At 38.2% G+C, this 17,362-nt stretch overlaps 2 protein-coding genes across 3 annotated transcripts in view; both read left to right on the forward strand.

Moving 5' to 3' along the window:
* The window catches only part of LOC131155462 (uncharacterized), a 31,408-nt gene extending 23,568 nt beyond the window's left edge, over positions 1 to 7,840 (forward strand). The window contains exon 2 of the mRNA XM_058108628.1: positions 7,471 to 7,840. Coding sequence (XP_057964611.1) covers positions 7,471 to 7,738 — 268 coding nt within the window. The 3' untranslated portion in view covers positions 7,739 to 7,840. The remainder of the gene's footprint in view (positions 1 to 7,470) is intronic.
* A 775-nt stretch (positions 7,841 to 8,615) lies between these two features.
* LOC131155346 (expansin-A20) lies at positions 8,616 to 10,465 on the forward strand. 2 transcript variants are annotated; one of them, XM_058108407.1, is made up of 4 exons: positions 8,616 to 8,726; positions 9,118 to 9,382; positions 9,584 to 9,899; positions 10,015 to 10,465. In XM_058108407.1, the coding sequence occupies exons 2-4, from the start codon at positions 9,241 to 9,243 to the stop codon at positions 10,322 to 10,324; spliced, it is 768 nt and encodes a 255-aa protein (XP_057964390.1). In that variant the 5' UTR covers positions 8,616 to 8,726; positions 9,118 to 9,240; the 3' UTR covers positions 10,325 to 10,465. The 2 variants fall into 2 exon arrangements, with proteins under 2 accessions (XP_057964390.1, XP_057964389.1); XM_058108406.1 differs by having other exon boundaries at positions 8,648 to 9,382.
* Positions 10,466 to 17,362: the final 6,897 nt, after the last annotated feature.

Below are 17,362 nucleotides of genomic sequence, written 5' to 3' on the forward strand. Positions count from 1 at the left end.
ACTATGATCTTGAAATCTCATCTCAAGAAGTTTACAGTAATGCAAACAATTATTAAATTCTAACATCACCACCATCGGACGTTGATTACCCCCAATATGTTCAGTATAATTACGGATGACATTAAAATCTCCAACCACTAACCATGGAGACTCCCCATCACATAAATTCTGACAATCCTCCCAATGGAGATGTCGCTCTACATGAGAACACTTAGCATAGACAAAAGAAACCAAAATTTTCCTAGAATTAAAATGAACCCAACTTGACAAGGCTTGGTCCGAAGAGTGAATGATCTCCACCTGATAACTTTTTTTCCACAAAATCCAGATTTTCCCTCCCAAATCCTCATTGCAACAGAAATTTGGAAAACCCAAAAAAGAACCTAACCTTGGCATAGCAACCCAATTATGAAGTGGTTCAAGAATGCAACCACTGCAACATGAAACTTCTGAATAATAGCTTTCATACAACTCCAAGAACGACCTAACCCTCTTATGTTCCACACTAAAATGGTGTCAATCATAAATAATTTTTTAAGGAACGAGTTACAACCCGTGTGTCCCAATAAGCACCACTCCCCATGTTCCCCTGATTCTTTTTCTTTGAAGACCTTAAAACTGTTGGATCCGTCTCATAATTTTTGGCTTTCATCAAATTTTCGTCTCTAGCTTCCTCCCTATTCGACGAGTAATCACATTCATTCAACTTTAATTTTCCTTTATCAACCATCATTCCCTCACCTTCGAGAGCCAAAACTTCTGAAACAATACCACACTGACCATCTTCCACATCCATAGTCGGGCCTTTACTCACCATATAAGCAAACAAATTTTCGGCACGATAATTAACCGCGGCATCACAAGCAACTATCTCTGAAAATATAGTTTGAAAAGCAGTGACAACACCCCGTGGATCAGCTTCACATTCCATCTCCTCATCTTTTTCCTCATCATCCAAGTTATCATAGCCGAGCTCCTAATTCATAACCTCTTGCATCTCCTCAACAATAGTATCCGCTAGCCTATATTTAACTCCACCTGAAATTGAGGCCCCTCCTTGTTCGAACTCTGTATTCCCCATAATAAGTTCTATATGTGGAATCGGTTCTGGAAGACTCACTTCTTTTCCTTTAACACTCTGTTTCTCCTGCCATATTTTCTTTAGAGCCAAAGCAGGTTTATCCATATTCTCCTCCTTCTTCCCAACAGTATAACACAATCCCATCCTACAAACTTGCGAGGTATGCCCCTTCTTGTGGCAATTGGAACAATAGAACCCAGGTTTTTAATACTTAACTTTTTGCCAAATAGTTCTATTAGCCGAAACAACAATGGGAAATCGTTGCATCGGTTCCATGGATAAATCCACTTTCACGCACATCCTAGCTCCCGATGCTATGGTCTTGTACAACGTTGCATGATCGGTACCCAAATACCTTCCAAACCTAGTTGCAAATATTTGCAAGTAGTCGAAACGGTAAAGATGAAGGGGCAAACCTAGAAGAAAAATCCATTGGGTTACAAAAGGAGGTTCCTTCTACAAATCAAAGTCCTTTGTCCAGTGAAATAAACAGAATGATGCCCCTGCCAAAATTCTTCCTTCCCGAGACCATGCATGCGTAAAATCACGTTCACTTCTTAACTGTAGCAGCACATGAAAGTCATCCATCACACTCACAGTTGGCACCTCCAACAAACCCCAAGTTTTCACCACGATTCGACGTGCAACATCAATGAACGGTCTCAATCTTGTAAATTTAATCACCAAAGCATTCTTATAATCATCAGCAGCCTTAACCATCTCAGATATAGGAAAAAAACAAATCGTTTTTCACCATGAATCTCAACCAGATGTCTCATAGGTAGTTTAAATCCTGAAGATGAATTAGACGTGTTAGCCACAACCTGAACAAAGGTTTTTTTAATAGCAACAACCCCCACCAACGGCGGTGCCAACGGAGGTGTAGGGGCAGCCTCTATGTCTAAATCCTTTGGTTAGCGGATTCAACCACGCATCTAACAAAAGAGAAGGAAAAAAAAAAAACCCAACCTTATTCAAGAGTAGTCGGCGAATAGCAGCAACAAGTATCTTAGTGAGTGGCGGAGAAGGTAGCGGTCAGTTCTGTCCATTGGAGAGGCTACAGTTTTGAAGAAAGTGGTTGTAGCGCGACAATGGAACCAACAACCGAGTCAATGGCAGCGGCAAAGATATGTTGTAACGACGATGATGTACGGCAGCGGCAGGATTTTGTCCTTCAGCAACAGCAGTGGCAACGATCTCCACGGCAACAGCGAACAACATCAATGATTTTCTCCTTCGACAACAGTAGCGACAACGATCTTCATGCCAATGGCGAACAGCAGCAACGAGTATCCCAGTGAGTGGAGGAGACTACAATGGTTAGTTCCGTTGATTGGATAGACTGTAGTTATGAAATAAGATGGTTGTAGCGTCGGCCACAATAGCGGAAAATGAAGACAAAAGTCAGTGGCGAAGAAGTACAGTAACGATGAACTATGGGCAGCGGTGCCAATGTTGATGATGAGCGACAAACATCAACTTTGACGATGAGTGGCAAGGATAGCGTAAGGTGGTCTGTCATGGAGCGCAGCAGCGAGAGGGACTTGCAAGTGGAGAACGATTCCTGGTAATCGGTGATTGAACGAAAGCTTTTGGTATAACGGGTTATCGACGACAGTGTGAGTCGCTGGTGGCGGTGTGAATGAATAGCTAGGTTACGTAGGAGACGGGCAGTGCACTAGCAACTGTGGGATAGATCGCCGGCGACTTTCGTTGGCCGGTTATGGTTACATAGTGCATTGGCGCGCTAGCGGCTGTGTGCGTGAACAGCTAGGGTTTCCTCCTCTCTGTCACTCACGATTAACCCACGTGTTTTTCCTACTTTTGAATTTTTCAAAGTAAGAGATAACCATAACTTCTTAGCACTTCTGTCACGTGAGATTCTCATGCTAAGAATCTGTTTCGTTGGTCCCAAGTCTTTCATGGCAAAAGACTTACTCAACACGTGCTTTAACCTGTCAATTCTAGAAGCATTGTGACCAATAATGAGCATGTCATCAACATAAAGTAACAAAATAATGAAATCATCATTAGAGAATTTTTGAACAAATACATAATGGTCTGAAGTCGTCTTACTGTAGTCTTGTTGAACCATGACAGACTCAAACTTCTTATACCACTGTCTAGGAACTTATTTCAGGCCATACAAGCTCTTCTTCAATCTACAAACATAATTCTCCTTACCTTTCACCACAAAACTCTCAGGCTGGTTCATATAAATTTCTTCCTCAAGATCGCCATTGAGGAAAGTAGTTTTCACATCCATCTGCTCAACTTCCAAATCAAGACTAGCAACTAAACCCAAAACAACACGAATTGACGACATTTTCACTACCGGTGAGAAAATCTCCCACAAATCAGTCCCCTTTTCCCGACTGAAGCCTTTGACAACTAATCTAGCTTTCTACTGTGGGAGTAAAGAATTCTTTTCCTGTTTTAATCTACAGACCCATCGATTTTTCAAAGCTCTCTTACCTTTCGGTAATTTTACTCAAAAGTGTGGTTGTCATGTAGAGATTTCATGTCATCTTCCATTGCACTAAACTATTGTTGCTTCTACTCATTTTCAATGGCTTCTTCATAACACTCTAGTTCTCCTTCATCAGTTAGAAGAACATACTCATCTATAGGATATCTCGTGGATGGTTTTCGATCTCTGGTAGACCTCCTGAGTAAGTTGCAGGTGGTTCAATAGTCGAAGTGCCTTCCTCATCAACAATTTCGTGATCTTTCACCACATGATCATTCTAAACATCTGTCTCTGTATCATACTGATTGCCAATCTCAACTGTATTAGGAAAATATTCAGAAGGAATCGAATCCAAGTCAACTGAGCCATCACTATCCTGAAACTGAGAATTTTATGTCTTGCCAATGTCTTCAATGGTTTGATCCTCCATGAAGACTACATCACGACTTCTTATAAGTTTCTTTTCCACTAGATCATAAAACCTGTAGCCAAACTCATCCTGACCGTACCCAATAAAAATGCACTGTCTTGCCTTGACATCTAACTCGAACCTTTCATCTTTAGGCACATGAACAAAGGCTTTGCAGCCAAACACACGTAGATGGTCATAGGAAACATGCTTCCCATATCAGATTCTATCAGGGACATCAATATGCAACGCAACAGTAGGAGCCAAGTTAATTACATGAACAACAATATATAATGCCTCACCCCAAAATGATCCAAGTAGTTTTGTTTCTGAAAGCAAACATCTAACTCTCTCTACCATTGTTTTATTCATCCTTTCTGCCAAACCATTCAATTGAGGAGTCTTAGGAGGTGTCTTATGATGTCAGATGCCCCGTTGTTTACAGCACATATCAAATGGACCACAATACTCACCACCATTATCAGTGCGAATACATTTTATCTTCTTTCATGTTTCTCTCTTAACTAAAGCCTGAAAATCTTTAAACATATCAAGCACCTAATCTTTGGATTTCAAAGTATAAACCCAAAGCTTTCTTGAATGATTATCAATAAAAGTAACAAAATAAAGTGCACCACGAAGTGTCTTTACCTTCATTGGGCCACAAACATCTGAATGAATCAACTCAAGTAGCTCTATTTTTTAGGAAGGAGGATGACTCTAAAATGAAACCCTTTTCTGCTTCTCGGCCAAACAGTGAACACATCTTTTTAGTTTTGCACCATTTAAGTCTGACCGCAAATTCTTCTTGGCCAAGCAATCGAGTCCTTTCTCACTTATGTGACTGAGTCACTTGTGCCATAACTCTGATGTAATATTGTTATCAACTGCATTCACATAATTCAAGCAAATAGAAGCATTCATAAAATATAAATTAGAAAATTTGTTACCTTGGGCCATTATTAAATTTCCTCTGGTAAGTCTCCATTGTCCATTACCAAAGAAGTTGTAATATCCATCATTATCAAGTCTTCTAGTAGAGATCAAATACAGACAAACACTAGGAGCATGTCTAACATTATTGAGTACCAATTCCGTTCCAATGTTGGTCTTTAAGCAAACAGTTCCAGTGTCAACTATTGGTACCACTACACTGTTTCCCATCTTCAACACTCCAAAGTCACTGGAAGTATATGAATTGAAGAAATCCTTCCTTGATGTCATGTGAAAAGAGGCACCATTGTCAACCACCCAATTAATTTCATTACATGCAACACTAATTACATTATCATCATAAGTAAGAACCAAATCATCTCCAAAAGTAGTAGCAACACGATCATTATTATTCTGATCCTTATTTTTTTGCTTGTCATTGTTACTTTTATTTTCTCTTTTCTACTTGTAATAGTATTTCTTGATATGACCATTTTTACCACAATAATGACACTCAAGATTTTTAAATCTTGATCTTGACTTGCTTCTACTTTTACTTCTACCCCTTTCATTTTTGTATCATCTTCTCCCCCTATCTTTTGTAACAAGTACCTGGGTATTATCTATACCCGTTTCTTTTCTTCTGGTCTCTTCATTAAACAAGCTATTTTTAACAAATGATAGGGTCAACACACCATTTGGGGGAGTGTTGCTAAGAGATATTACAAGAGTCTCCCAACTCTTTGGCACATAACTTAATAGCAACAAGGCTTGTAGTTCATCATCTAAAATTATCTTCATGTTGGTTAACTGTTTTACCAAATTTTGGAAATTGGTCAAATGTTCAGTAACATATTTTCCTTTGCTAAGCTTCAAATTTACAAGCTTTCTGATTGTAAAAATTTTGTTGGGAGCAGTTTTTTTCTCATAAAGACTCTCCAACTTCTTTCAAAGTATTTGGGCATCTGTCTATAGAGCCACATAATGAAAAACACTATTATCCACCCACTGTCTGATTATGCCAACTACTTTCCTATGCATTTTCTTCCAGTCAGCTTCAATTTGTTTTCCCGGCTTATCGTTACCCAACTCAATCAGATCAAATAAATTCTTACAATACAGAATATTCTCCATCTTTGGTTTTCAAATTGAATAATTTGAAGCTATGAGCTTGCACATAGTACCTACGTTGTCTTCCATATTTTATATAAACCTGGCTCTGATACCACTTGTTGGGATGTGTTAGGTGGTCTTGGGTCTTGTCAACCCAAAAAGTTAGCTCATGAGGTGAGACTTTTTCTCACACTTAATAACTAACTACCAGCCCATTCCACAACCGATGTGAGATAATCCCAACAATCTCCCCCTTACATATCAAGTTCCAAATAGGTGGCCCCATGTACCTTGACTCTGATACCAGTGTTAGGTGGTCTTGGGTCTTCTCAATCCCAAAAGCTAGCTCATGGGGTGATGTTTTCCCTCACACTTAATAACAGACCACCAGTTGTAGGGGAATTAACATGAAATTTCCAAATCTTGTGAGAAAACAAAATAGAGAAAACATAACCACGCCAAAGAAAAACAATCACACACACAAGATAGTATTTACGTGGTTCGATAATTTGCCTACGTCCACGGAGTTGTAGGGATTTCACTATTAGTAGGGAAAAAATTATAGAGTGCGGCTCTCAAAAATTGCGTCTCTCTCTCTCTCTCTCTCTCTCTCTCTCTCTCTCTCTCTCTCAAACTATGACGACCTACAAACCCTAATCACCAAAAGAATGATTTTATATCATGCGCATAATAATGGGCTACAAAACGAGCCCAAAAAAATTTATTGGGCGGCCCAAGCTTTCGTTCCATGGACTAAGCCTTAGGATATACATCTCTTATTAAAAAACCAAGCAACATCATTTCAAGTCGGATCATTATTCGGATCAAACGCAACTAGGCTCCACAAAGCCTAACACATGCCCTTTCCACAACCGATGTGGGATAACCCCAACAGTATTGTCAAGCTGCTATTGAACCTCAAGAAGATGCTTTCTTGAATTTTAATGGTCATGAAACCTGGCTTCCTCTTCCTTATTTTTTTTATTTATATTATTAGCGCACAACCTAACAACTTAAGTTCTTAGGTAAAGTGTTATCTAATATGGTATCAGAGTTAGTTATCAAAAGGTCCTAAATTCTAGTCTTGTTACTCGCGTTTATTGTGTGATATTTAAAAAATAAATATTGTGTTTTCTATCATAGGTACTATTTATCATGTGTTTATCTTTTCACGTATTATCGGACTACACATGCAAGGGAGTTTAAAGCTTGATATACATTTTTGACTCACAACCTAACAGTTTAAATTTTTAGGTAAAATAGTAATCTTACAAAAACTTTGAGTTAAAATTTAATTTGAATTTATACGTATAAATTTGAAATTTGAAATATGTGCTCCTAAACAACTTTAATGTATTTAGCTTATGCTATATTCTTGTGCAATTTGATAATTTTTCTTCCATATTTTCATTTTTTATTTTTTCAAAAAACCATTCTTTGAAATTGATGTAATATAATGGGCAGGGGAATGCCGTTGCATTGTGTACATGACAAGAATAAGAAATTACGTCGGATGGAAGAAGATGATAGTGTATTTGTATACAGAGAAGGAACATTAGACGAACCCGCCTACAATCTCTATCGCCTCCACAACAGTTTTAATGGTACCTCTTCCATCACTACGGCTGAAGTTGCCATTTCTAATGGGTATTACAAGTCCGTCCTAATTCGTAACAAGGGCGACAATACTACCGTTGGATGTGTGGTTCCATTGAAGAATATTATGATATAGTTTGGTTATCTTGATCAATTTTAAAAACCTATTTTTTTTTCTTTTAAAGCATGGTCATTCTACATTAACTTATTAATAATCATATTCAATATTTCAAGTGCTTCCCCTTTTCTTTTACCCGTGCTCAATACCATAGTTCTTTTTGATGGTAATAATAACATCTCTTTGAATGTAGTATGATCCCTCCAAATTTGGAATCCAAAAACTATATATTGAAATCAAACCATTTGCACTTCAGGGATGATTTTTTAAAAATTTTTAAAAATTTCATTGATGTTCCTCGGGATTTCAAAAGTATTATAAATCTTTTCTTAAGATTTGATAAAAAGATACAAATCTCTTTTCAAAAGACTTGTATTTTAGCTAAATATAAGAAGTATGTATTTTTTTAGCAAATTTTATGAGAGCTTACTGAAATTCTTGAAATCTTAAGGAAGATTTTTAGGGTTTTTAAAATGGTAAAAGAGATTCTAATTTTTTTGTCAAACATCAAAAAAGACTAACATCTTTTACCCTAATTTTAATTCTGATTTGATTCCATTAAATTTCATCTTATTCTCACACAACAAATATGTAATAAAATAATCAAGCCCATTAGATGACCCCATTAGATTAGATTGTGTCCAAAAATGGTCACAACCCCAACCTCTGCTCGTAAATTGGTAATGAGCCGAATATGATGCTTTGTAGAGAGAGAGAGAGAGAGAGAGAGAGAGATGTGGCCCTGTTTACCTGTTGAAATCTGCTAACAAAAAAACAAAAGTTTAAGCGGTGGACCAAAAACAACAAAAGAATGCTTCCTAAAGTCAAAAAGAATTTCCCGCCAAGCTCTCCCGCCGAGTTATCATAGCTTTCTTCTCAAAAGAAGATCCCAATACTGTCCCACAAACATAAACATATTCCATCAGATTAGAGAGATAAGCACGACCCACGCCCAAGCAAACAGGGACGAGGACAGACCAGTTCACTGGAGAAGAGGCAAAAGAAGGTTTTTTTTTTTTTTTCCATGGCTTTCCGCTTTTCCTGCCTGACACAAACCCAAAACTTCAAATTGATCCAACCTCTCTTCATTTTATTTATTTATTTTTATTATTGCTATTTAGTATGCAACTCTGCGTTTTCCTCGGCTTTTAATTTTTTTTTTCAAATTTTTGAAGAAGAAATAAAAATGAAGAGGGAAAAGAAAACACGCGCATCGTCCTCCTTGAATAATAACAACTCCTGCAATGTAAACCCTGGATAGCGATAGGATTCCTTAGTCAGCTTTTGTCTGATTATTTTCTTTTCGACTAATATTAAATAAATAGTGTTTCAAATTTCAATTCATGGAGTCCTCAACTTATAATTACCTCTAACTAGCTATACATCCCCCCCTATAGTTAATAAGAAAGAAAGAAGAAAAAGCAAGGGCAGAAGAGGAAAAGGAGAGGGAACAAAGAAAAAAGGAATCCCAGAAGCTTCAAATCAGTAATAATATAATTAACGAGGGTTTTCATTCTCAAATGGCAGCAGTTCTCCAAACCACACTTGTCTACTTCATTTTATTGCATTTATCCAGTGGTATTGTTACTGCCAAAGAAAGGGAATGGAAGTCTGCTACTGCAACGTACTCCAGGGACGCAGATGATGGCCGGACCAGCACGGGTGATTAAAATTACTTCCCTTTCTTCTCTCTCTCTCTATCTGTTTCTCTAGTTGCACTGTGTAAATGTAAGATCCTCTGGCTTTAACTGCACAAAGATATATATAGGATGGGTTGATTAATTATTTTTTCTGCTAATACATATTATTTATGGTGGGTGTTAATTGGTGCTCTTATCCCTATTTTGGTAAATCCTGCTGCAGAAGGTGCTTGTGGTTATGGGGATCTTCACAAGAGTTACGGAGAATACAACGCTGGCCTAAGTAGCACGCTATTCAACAGAGGGAGTGCCTGTGGGGGTTGCTTCGAAGTGAGATGCGTTGATCATATCCGATGGTGCCTGCCCGGGAGCCCTTCTGTTGTTCTCACTGCTACAGATTTCTGTCCCCCAAATTATGGCCTCTCATCCGACTATGGTGGATGGTGCAATTTCCCCCAGAAACACTTTGAGATGTCCCAGGCGACCTTTGCTGCTATTGCTCACATAAAAGCTGATATAGTGCCAATTCAATACAGGAGGTGTGGTGTGTGTGTGTGTGTGTGTGTGTGTGTGTGTGTCTCTATAATATATATATCTAGGTAAAAGTTAAAGAAATTACGTACTGAATTCCATTTTCCCTACCGATTTTTGCAGGGTGGGTTGCCAGAGAAGAGGGGGGATGAGATTTACAGTGCACGGAAGCAATCAATTCTTTCAAGTCTTAGTAACCAACGTAGGGTCAGATGGAGAAGTGGCTGCAGTGAAAGTGAAGGGATCAAGAACAGGGTGGATGCCTATGGGTAGGAACTGGGGACAGAACTGGCACTGCAATATCAACCTCCTCGGGCAGCCTATATCTTTCGAGGTGACCGTCAATGGCGGAAAAACAGTCGCATCCTACAGTGTGGCCCCTGCAGATTGGCGGTTTGGTCAGGCATTTGAAGGAAAACAGTTCCAAAATTAATTTACACATGAATCTCAAATATTTTACTGAAAGTCAGCTTGTATATTACAAGAGATATGTAGTGAAATACCAGTCCAGAATTCTCTCCTCTCACTCGATCTCTCTATGAAAATTCAATAGCAGCTGGAAAAATATTTCTGAGCACCAGCTAGTCGTCATCCCATCCCATCCCATTTTTGTATCTAATTTATGTCATTGATACATCCTCAAATTTTCAGGTGTAGCAAAGAAACAGATGTTGATGGAAAAAAAAAAAAAAAAAAACCTAGGAAATACATCGAACTACTCATGAATATATATGTGTCAATGATCGATTGAGTCTTGATGTTGAGCTGTAATAATTAAAGGCGGCAAAGGCATGGTTCCCTTCAATTCCTTCTACATGCATGTAATGCCTTAATTTGCTATTTTTATTTATTTATTAATGAAAACTCTAGTCACTGACGAGTCCTTTGAACTCCTCGGTACGACACCAAACTCCTGTGGACAGCTACCTTCCCCTCTTGATGCGACACTCAGGTAAATTAGAATGCGGTCACAGCTTTTGGATGCCGATTGGATGTTCAACAAATCCGCTCTTCAGGCCACACATTGTGTGTCTACTGAGTTCAAACACATGATGCTTCTTCTTACATGCTAATACCTTTTTACTGTGCCATGCCCGCATTAATTTGCTGTTCTTGTTCTACGAAGCAGATGGTCTTCAGAGAAATTTAATCAATATGGCTTGTGCAAGAAAGAAAAGACTGCCAAGCCTGGAACAAGCAGCAAAACGTGCTACTGGAACTCTAATCAAACAATTAAACACGCTGCTTGCCTAATATAAAATTGATGCTCTGACTGACAATTCTAGTCTACATTCGCGTAACTGGCGGGCAAGCCTAGTCTATTCCGCCTTTTATAAAAATTAAGGTATTTTTTATCTCAAAAAATATTTGAAGTGCAAGCTTTGCATGTGTGACGCCATATTCTGTTTGGCAGTGCTAACAAAGTGGCGGTCTCCAAAAAAAAGAAAAAGGGAGTTTAAATGAATAGGTATAAAAATATTTTGAAAAACGGAGTTGTTGGAAAAACGGAGAAAATTCCTACAAAAGGTTTAGGAAAAATCAGATTTAGAGTTCGGGAGTACATTCTGAAAACTAAGGTGTATTCTCAAAAGAGAGTAAATTGGATTATTAAAATTTCTTTTAATTTTTTTATGAATTATCAACCTTTTATTAATTCAACTGACACCCACCAAGTACTAAATTGATTATTTAAACCACAAGTCAATACTTCAACACAATATAAGTAAGCCAAGACTCAAACAAACATTCAACCAATCATCAACTAAAGTAATCAATTACAAAATACAATATTCAGCACTTTGACAACTCTCAATTTTTGTGGGTAGCCCTGTGTATATAGGCAAGTCCTGTAGATATTTGATTTTGCTTTCTCAATATGATATGTAATATAAAATCCAACACTCTTTTCAAAAGTTTAGACTTTAAATAAACATTCAGTTATAGAGTCTTTAGGTGTCAACCAATCAACGTACTTCTTTACGATTTTTGCAAATTATTGATCAACCAACGTACTCCCTTTCGATTTCCACAAGCTAAAAAACAAATTAATCTTTGACTTATTTAATTTCCAAAATACTTAGTATATATGATCAAGAATTTAAATCATCCACGCAATTTATAGGTATGTTGAAAAATAAAGAGAGTAAGGGAAAGAGAATGACACCATTTTTTTTTACGAGGTTCGGCTTATCCCTAGCCTACGTGTCACGACCTGCTCATTTTCCACATATTTATATATATATATATATATATATAATAACATCATCGTCATACATCTCAGCAGGTCACCATCCACCTGAACCCGTGGGTACCAGGGGTACATCAGAACACAAAACGGAAGTCTAAGCAGTAGAAAATATACAATCATATACATACCATCATGTCATACATCGCAATATATCATAGTTACTACAATCACTGTATCTTAGAAAATATATCCCAAAAATCATATCTAGAGACATTTTCCCCCAAAATCTAACTGTCCCTACAAAACCTTACCCTTCACAGAGGGCAGATAAATAACACTAATTCTGCGAGGCTTTTCCCGCTCTCCTATCTGGGGCTCCTGAAAAGTTTATAAAATTTAGGGTTGAGACACCTCTCAGTAAAGAAAATAAACTAATACCAGTGTGTGGCAACATGAGTATTTCGTGTTATACATATACCATATATAACATATTCAATACTGTTTCGTCAAATCTGGAAAACATATATATATATATATATATCAACACATGATAGAACATACTGCATTTTCATAAACATATCTCATCTCATACAATAATAATAACATAAAAACATTCTTGGTAGGTTAGCTGATTGTTGTCATGTATTACCCCCACATGATTGGGTTGTGTGACCCGAAGGTGGGACCTGACAATGGTTGGCCAACCACTGTCAAGTCAAACATACAATCTGTAAGTCCGATGGGCCTGCCTGACCTGGTCCGTACACTAGGGGCGATCACACACACTTTTTAAAAGCCACATCGACCATCCAATCTCACACCACTCCATACAGCGGCGTTAACACAAATATCATGATCACAAAGACCATGAATACATAGCAATAGTACCATGCAAGTGCTAGCCTAGACCAAGTCAACCAGGTTCTGATACCATATAACATATACTAAAATTGTGATACATAGATAACTCATATAATTTATTTCCACATCGATCATAACATTTTTCATATATATATGTGTATCATGAAAATCATCGGCCCGTATGCCGGTATTACACATTTTATCATAACTCGGCCCGTACGCCGGCAAATCATAGCACAACTCATACGTTGGCAAATCACATCCACATAGCACGGCCCATACGCCGGCAAATCATATCCACATAGCATGGCCCATATGCCAGAAAATCATAGCACAGCCCGTACGCTGACAAATCACAGTCACCTAGCATGGTCCGTACGCCGGCAAAACATATAAAAATCTTGGCCGTATGCCAGTTTTTCATCATAAAAATCCATATCATAAACACATTTCCCAGAAACAGTATCTCATAACATTTTATACTCATGCCACACTAACAGATTTTCATATATTCAACAAACGATCATTTTCACAATATATTCCAAATATAAATCATATATATATATATGTATATATTTATTTTTCCCGAATCCAGATGCTATATATATAAATACATGCATTTTCTCAAAACAAAACTAGCTTAGTTTATCCCCTTACTTGGTTCCTGAAAAGCCCCTAAGAAAATCTTTCTCGCACCCGCAGGGTTCCCAACTCAACACCCTGAAAATGAGAACTCCCAATATTAAAGTTTAGTATTTTCGTACGTACAACATTTTCTATAATTGCCACAAAGTCAAATTTGACTTAAAAAACATTACCTCAACTTAGGGATGATTCCCAACTTATTTTCACCAACGATCTGCTCTAGCAGATTTGGATAAAACTTCCCTAGGCGCGTCGTGGTGACTTCAAACTATCGATCCGGCGAAGATTTGGCCCAAAATCGAAGAGAGAGAGAGAGAGAGAGAGAGAAAACCAAAGAGGAGAGAGAGAGAGAGGGAAAACTTAGCTTCTTTAGGAAGTCAAAATCCGGATTTTCATATTTATAGAACATGGGATTTCGTCGATGAGCCACATCCTTCGTCAATGAATTCTTTATAATTTCGTCGACGAAATTCAGTCAGCTCAAAACCCCTTCTCGGTATTTCTTCATTGACGAAACCCCTATATTCGTCGACGAATTCTCTTAAGCCTTCGTCGACGAATCCCCTGTATTCGTCGACAAAGCCCTGATGACCTCCCCTCAGTTATTCCTCCCAAAGTTCAATGTCGTCAACGAACACGAAGCGTTCATCGACAAAGTCGACTGCTTCCTTCTGTTTCCGGTTTTCATTTCCCCTTCTCTTTATTATCTAAATTCCATTTTAAATTCGAGTCTTTACAGTATATATGATCAAGAATTTAAATCATCCACGCAATTTATAGGTATGCTGAAAAATAAAGAGAGTAAGGGAAAGAGAATGACACCATTTTTTTTACGAGGTTCGGCTTATCCCCAGCCTACGTCCTCGCCTTACGCAAACCATCTAAGGATTCCACTATACCTGTTCCTTTTCGGGCGGAAAAAAACCGTTACAAGCAATACCCCACGCTCAAACACTCCTTAAGTAGGTGAGAGTTATGCCTCTCCAAGCGATACCCGACGCTTGGTCAACAATTCAACAACCTAGAATTGTTAAAAAACACTCCAAGAATACAAGATAATCGATGCGTATAAGAATACTCTCTCAAAGAGCAGATTAGTACAAATTCAGCACTATATACTTCAATAATTAAATATCAAAATGAAATAAGATTGAAACTCAAGTATAGAATTCACCAATTCCTTCTCTAGATGAATATCAGTAGTAGGAACTAGATTTGAGATGATCAGCACTTCAATTGCTCAGCAAAAGAGTATTGCAAGATAGAGAGTAAGAGAGAACTTTGTTTGCAAGAAAGCTTTCAGCAGATTTTTAATTCTCGATTTATTCTTGATTAATTTTGATTTTCAAAACCATATATTTATAGGCTTAAAAAAGTGTTTTCGTGATGCCCAAGTTTACTTGGAGTATTTCCCAAGTTTTCATTAATTTTGGGGCACAAGCAACCATTATTTTAAATTTAAAACATTTAAAATTTCTAACCGTTAATAGTGTTCAGATGACTGAATTTTAGGGTTAAGTCTTTTGATGTTCCTTAATGTTTTGAAAATTTGAACTGGACACATGGTCAGACTGTAAGAACTCGAACCGTGATATATGGGTTTAAATAAATAAGAGAGGGGTAAATTGGGAATTTAGTAGATTTCATCGACGAAGCCCATGTAAGTCTCATCGACGAAGTTCAGAGGCTCGTCAACGAGGAGAAGTTAAGAGATTTCAGGAAACTGGTGATATCTGGATTCGTCGACGAATCCATCGTCTCATCGACGAGTTATCTATATGACCTCGTCAACGAGTACACCATTTCGTCGACGAGAACACCCGAGTCAAAGGGCTATAAATATAAGTTCTCTTTACTTCCAAGCTAAGAAATCTAAAAATTTTCTCTTTCTCTAGAACTCTCCCTATTTTCTATCTCTCTAGATTTCTTCATCGTTCGTCGTGAGAATCATTAATCTGAAGTTACCACGAGGATCGGGGAAGGATTTTCTACAAAACCTACGGATCGGAATCCCGTTTCAGAGATTTTTGGGTTTCTGCTTAAAATAAGGCTCGATTTTCTTTTCTGATCCAGTAGTTTGGTAGAGGATGGAGTTGTGAGTATCTTCTGTACTGTGATTTGTAGATTTTGGAATTTGGTTCGCTATTTAGGAGCCTTAGAGTTCGGGATTTGTCATTCGAGGGAAAGTTAAGGGGAATTGTGTTTATATCGGTTATTTTTTAAATCATACTCGGTGGAACTGTGATTCACGGTCCTATGTGTGTTTTGGCTACTCATTTGGTAGGGATCTAAAGGGGAAAACTATGGATTTTTCATGATTACAGTTTTGGGAAAAGGGGGCGACAGGCTGCATCCTTGGTTTTGTTGAAATCGTGTGTATATGATGATTTATACTGTGATATAAGAATGGTCATGCCTTGACTTGTTTAAACTGTATGTATTTGGAAAACCATGATTTTAGATTACCAAATGGATGTGGTTTGTTTGGTTATATGAGCATGCATGTGTGTGTGATTGGTTGTAATATAAGGATGGTCGTGCCTTGACTTGTTTAAACCGTATGTGTTTGGAAAACCATGATTTTAGATTATCAAATGGATGTGGTTTGTTTGGTTATATGAGTATGCATGTGTGTGTGATTGGTTGAAATGCTAGTAGGAACGCGGTTTCGAATTTGTTCTAGGTACTGAGAGTGTCCGGCTCTATATCCGAGGGTGTGTGTTTATCGCCTGCCACGTAGGCAAGAGTGTTCGGCTGCATATCCAAGGGCGTGAGCCTATACTAGATGATCACCGAAGGGTGTGGATCCACCAGTTAGCGCTGGTACGATGCCATGGTAGTCTAGGACTAGCCATGTGCCGGTGGCGCCGTGTATCGCGGGTTGGCTACGGGCTAACGCCGGATATCGCTGATTGGTTTCGTGTTGAGGGGTGTGACGACATTGGGTAGATCATGGGCATGCGTATATGTGTGTTGTGCGTGTATGCACTGTTGTGAAATTAATACTGGAACTACATTTAACTGCGTGTATGTTGCATCATGATAACACTCAAATGCCACACACTAATATAACCTATATTCTTCCTTACTGAGAGGTGTCTCACCCCTACTCTACGTACATATTTTTAAAGGTCCTTTAAGTAACCGGAACTAACGTCCTTGTGTCGGGAGCGTAGTGGCCGATGTACTGCAGGTAGTACTTGGGTAAATGCTAGGACTTGTATTTTGTGGGTTGCCATTTTGAGATATGTTGGGCACCCGTTTGTATGTTATTTGATAAAACCTTGATTCTATCCTTGTATAGACTCTGGTATGGTATTGTATGTATATAGAATGACCTTATTCCGCTGCGTACATTTTGTTATGTTTGGATGTGTATAGGGTGCCTGGGAACTCCACAGGGTCGGACCCTCATCATTTGCTCTGTATCTTGGATGTTTTGTATGATACAGGGACTGATTGGTTTATATTTTCACACTTGGGACCCATTTTCAAGTTCGAGGCGTGACAACTTGGTATCAGAGCTAACCAGGTTGTTAGGTCTTATAGACTTGGTTAGACTTAGCTGTGAGTACATACCAGAATATAGGATGTTGGATGTGGGTAGTGTTGGTTGAGAGTTGTTCTGTTGCTAGACCCTTGTCGGCGGTATTTCGTGTTTTTCTCGGAATGACGATAGCTCCTCTTATACCCTCGTCGACGAGTCCCCTGTGTTCGTCAACGAGGAGCTGAAAATTTCCTCAGGATTATCCCATCTAATGCGTTCGTCGACAAAGT

Source organism: Malania oleifera, chromosome 5 (genome assembly GCF_029873635.1).
Source record: "Malania oleifera isolate guangnan ecotype guangnan chromosome 5, ASM2987363v1, whole genome shotgun sequence".
In the NCBI taxonomy this organism is placed as follows: domain Eukaryota; kingdom Viridiplantae; phylum Streptophyta; class Magnoliopsida; order Santalales; family Ximeniaceae; genus Malania; species Malania oleifera.

Bases quoted from the DNA above. Each gene is read 5' to 3' on its own strand.
- LOC131155346 (XM_058108407.1), top strand. From the start codon at position 9,241: ATGGCAGCAGTTCTCCAAACCACACTTGTCTACTTCATTTTATTGCAT. The intron at 9,383-9,583 runs GTGATTAAAATT...ATCCTGCTGCAG, and splicing joins TGATGGCCGGACCAGCACGG to AAGGTGCTTGTGGTTATGGG. The intron at 9,900-10,014 runs GTGTGGTGTGTG...CGATTTTTGCAG, and splicing joins GTGCCAATTCAATACAGGAG to GGTGGGTTGCCAGAGAAGAG.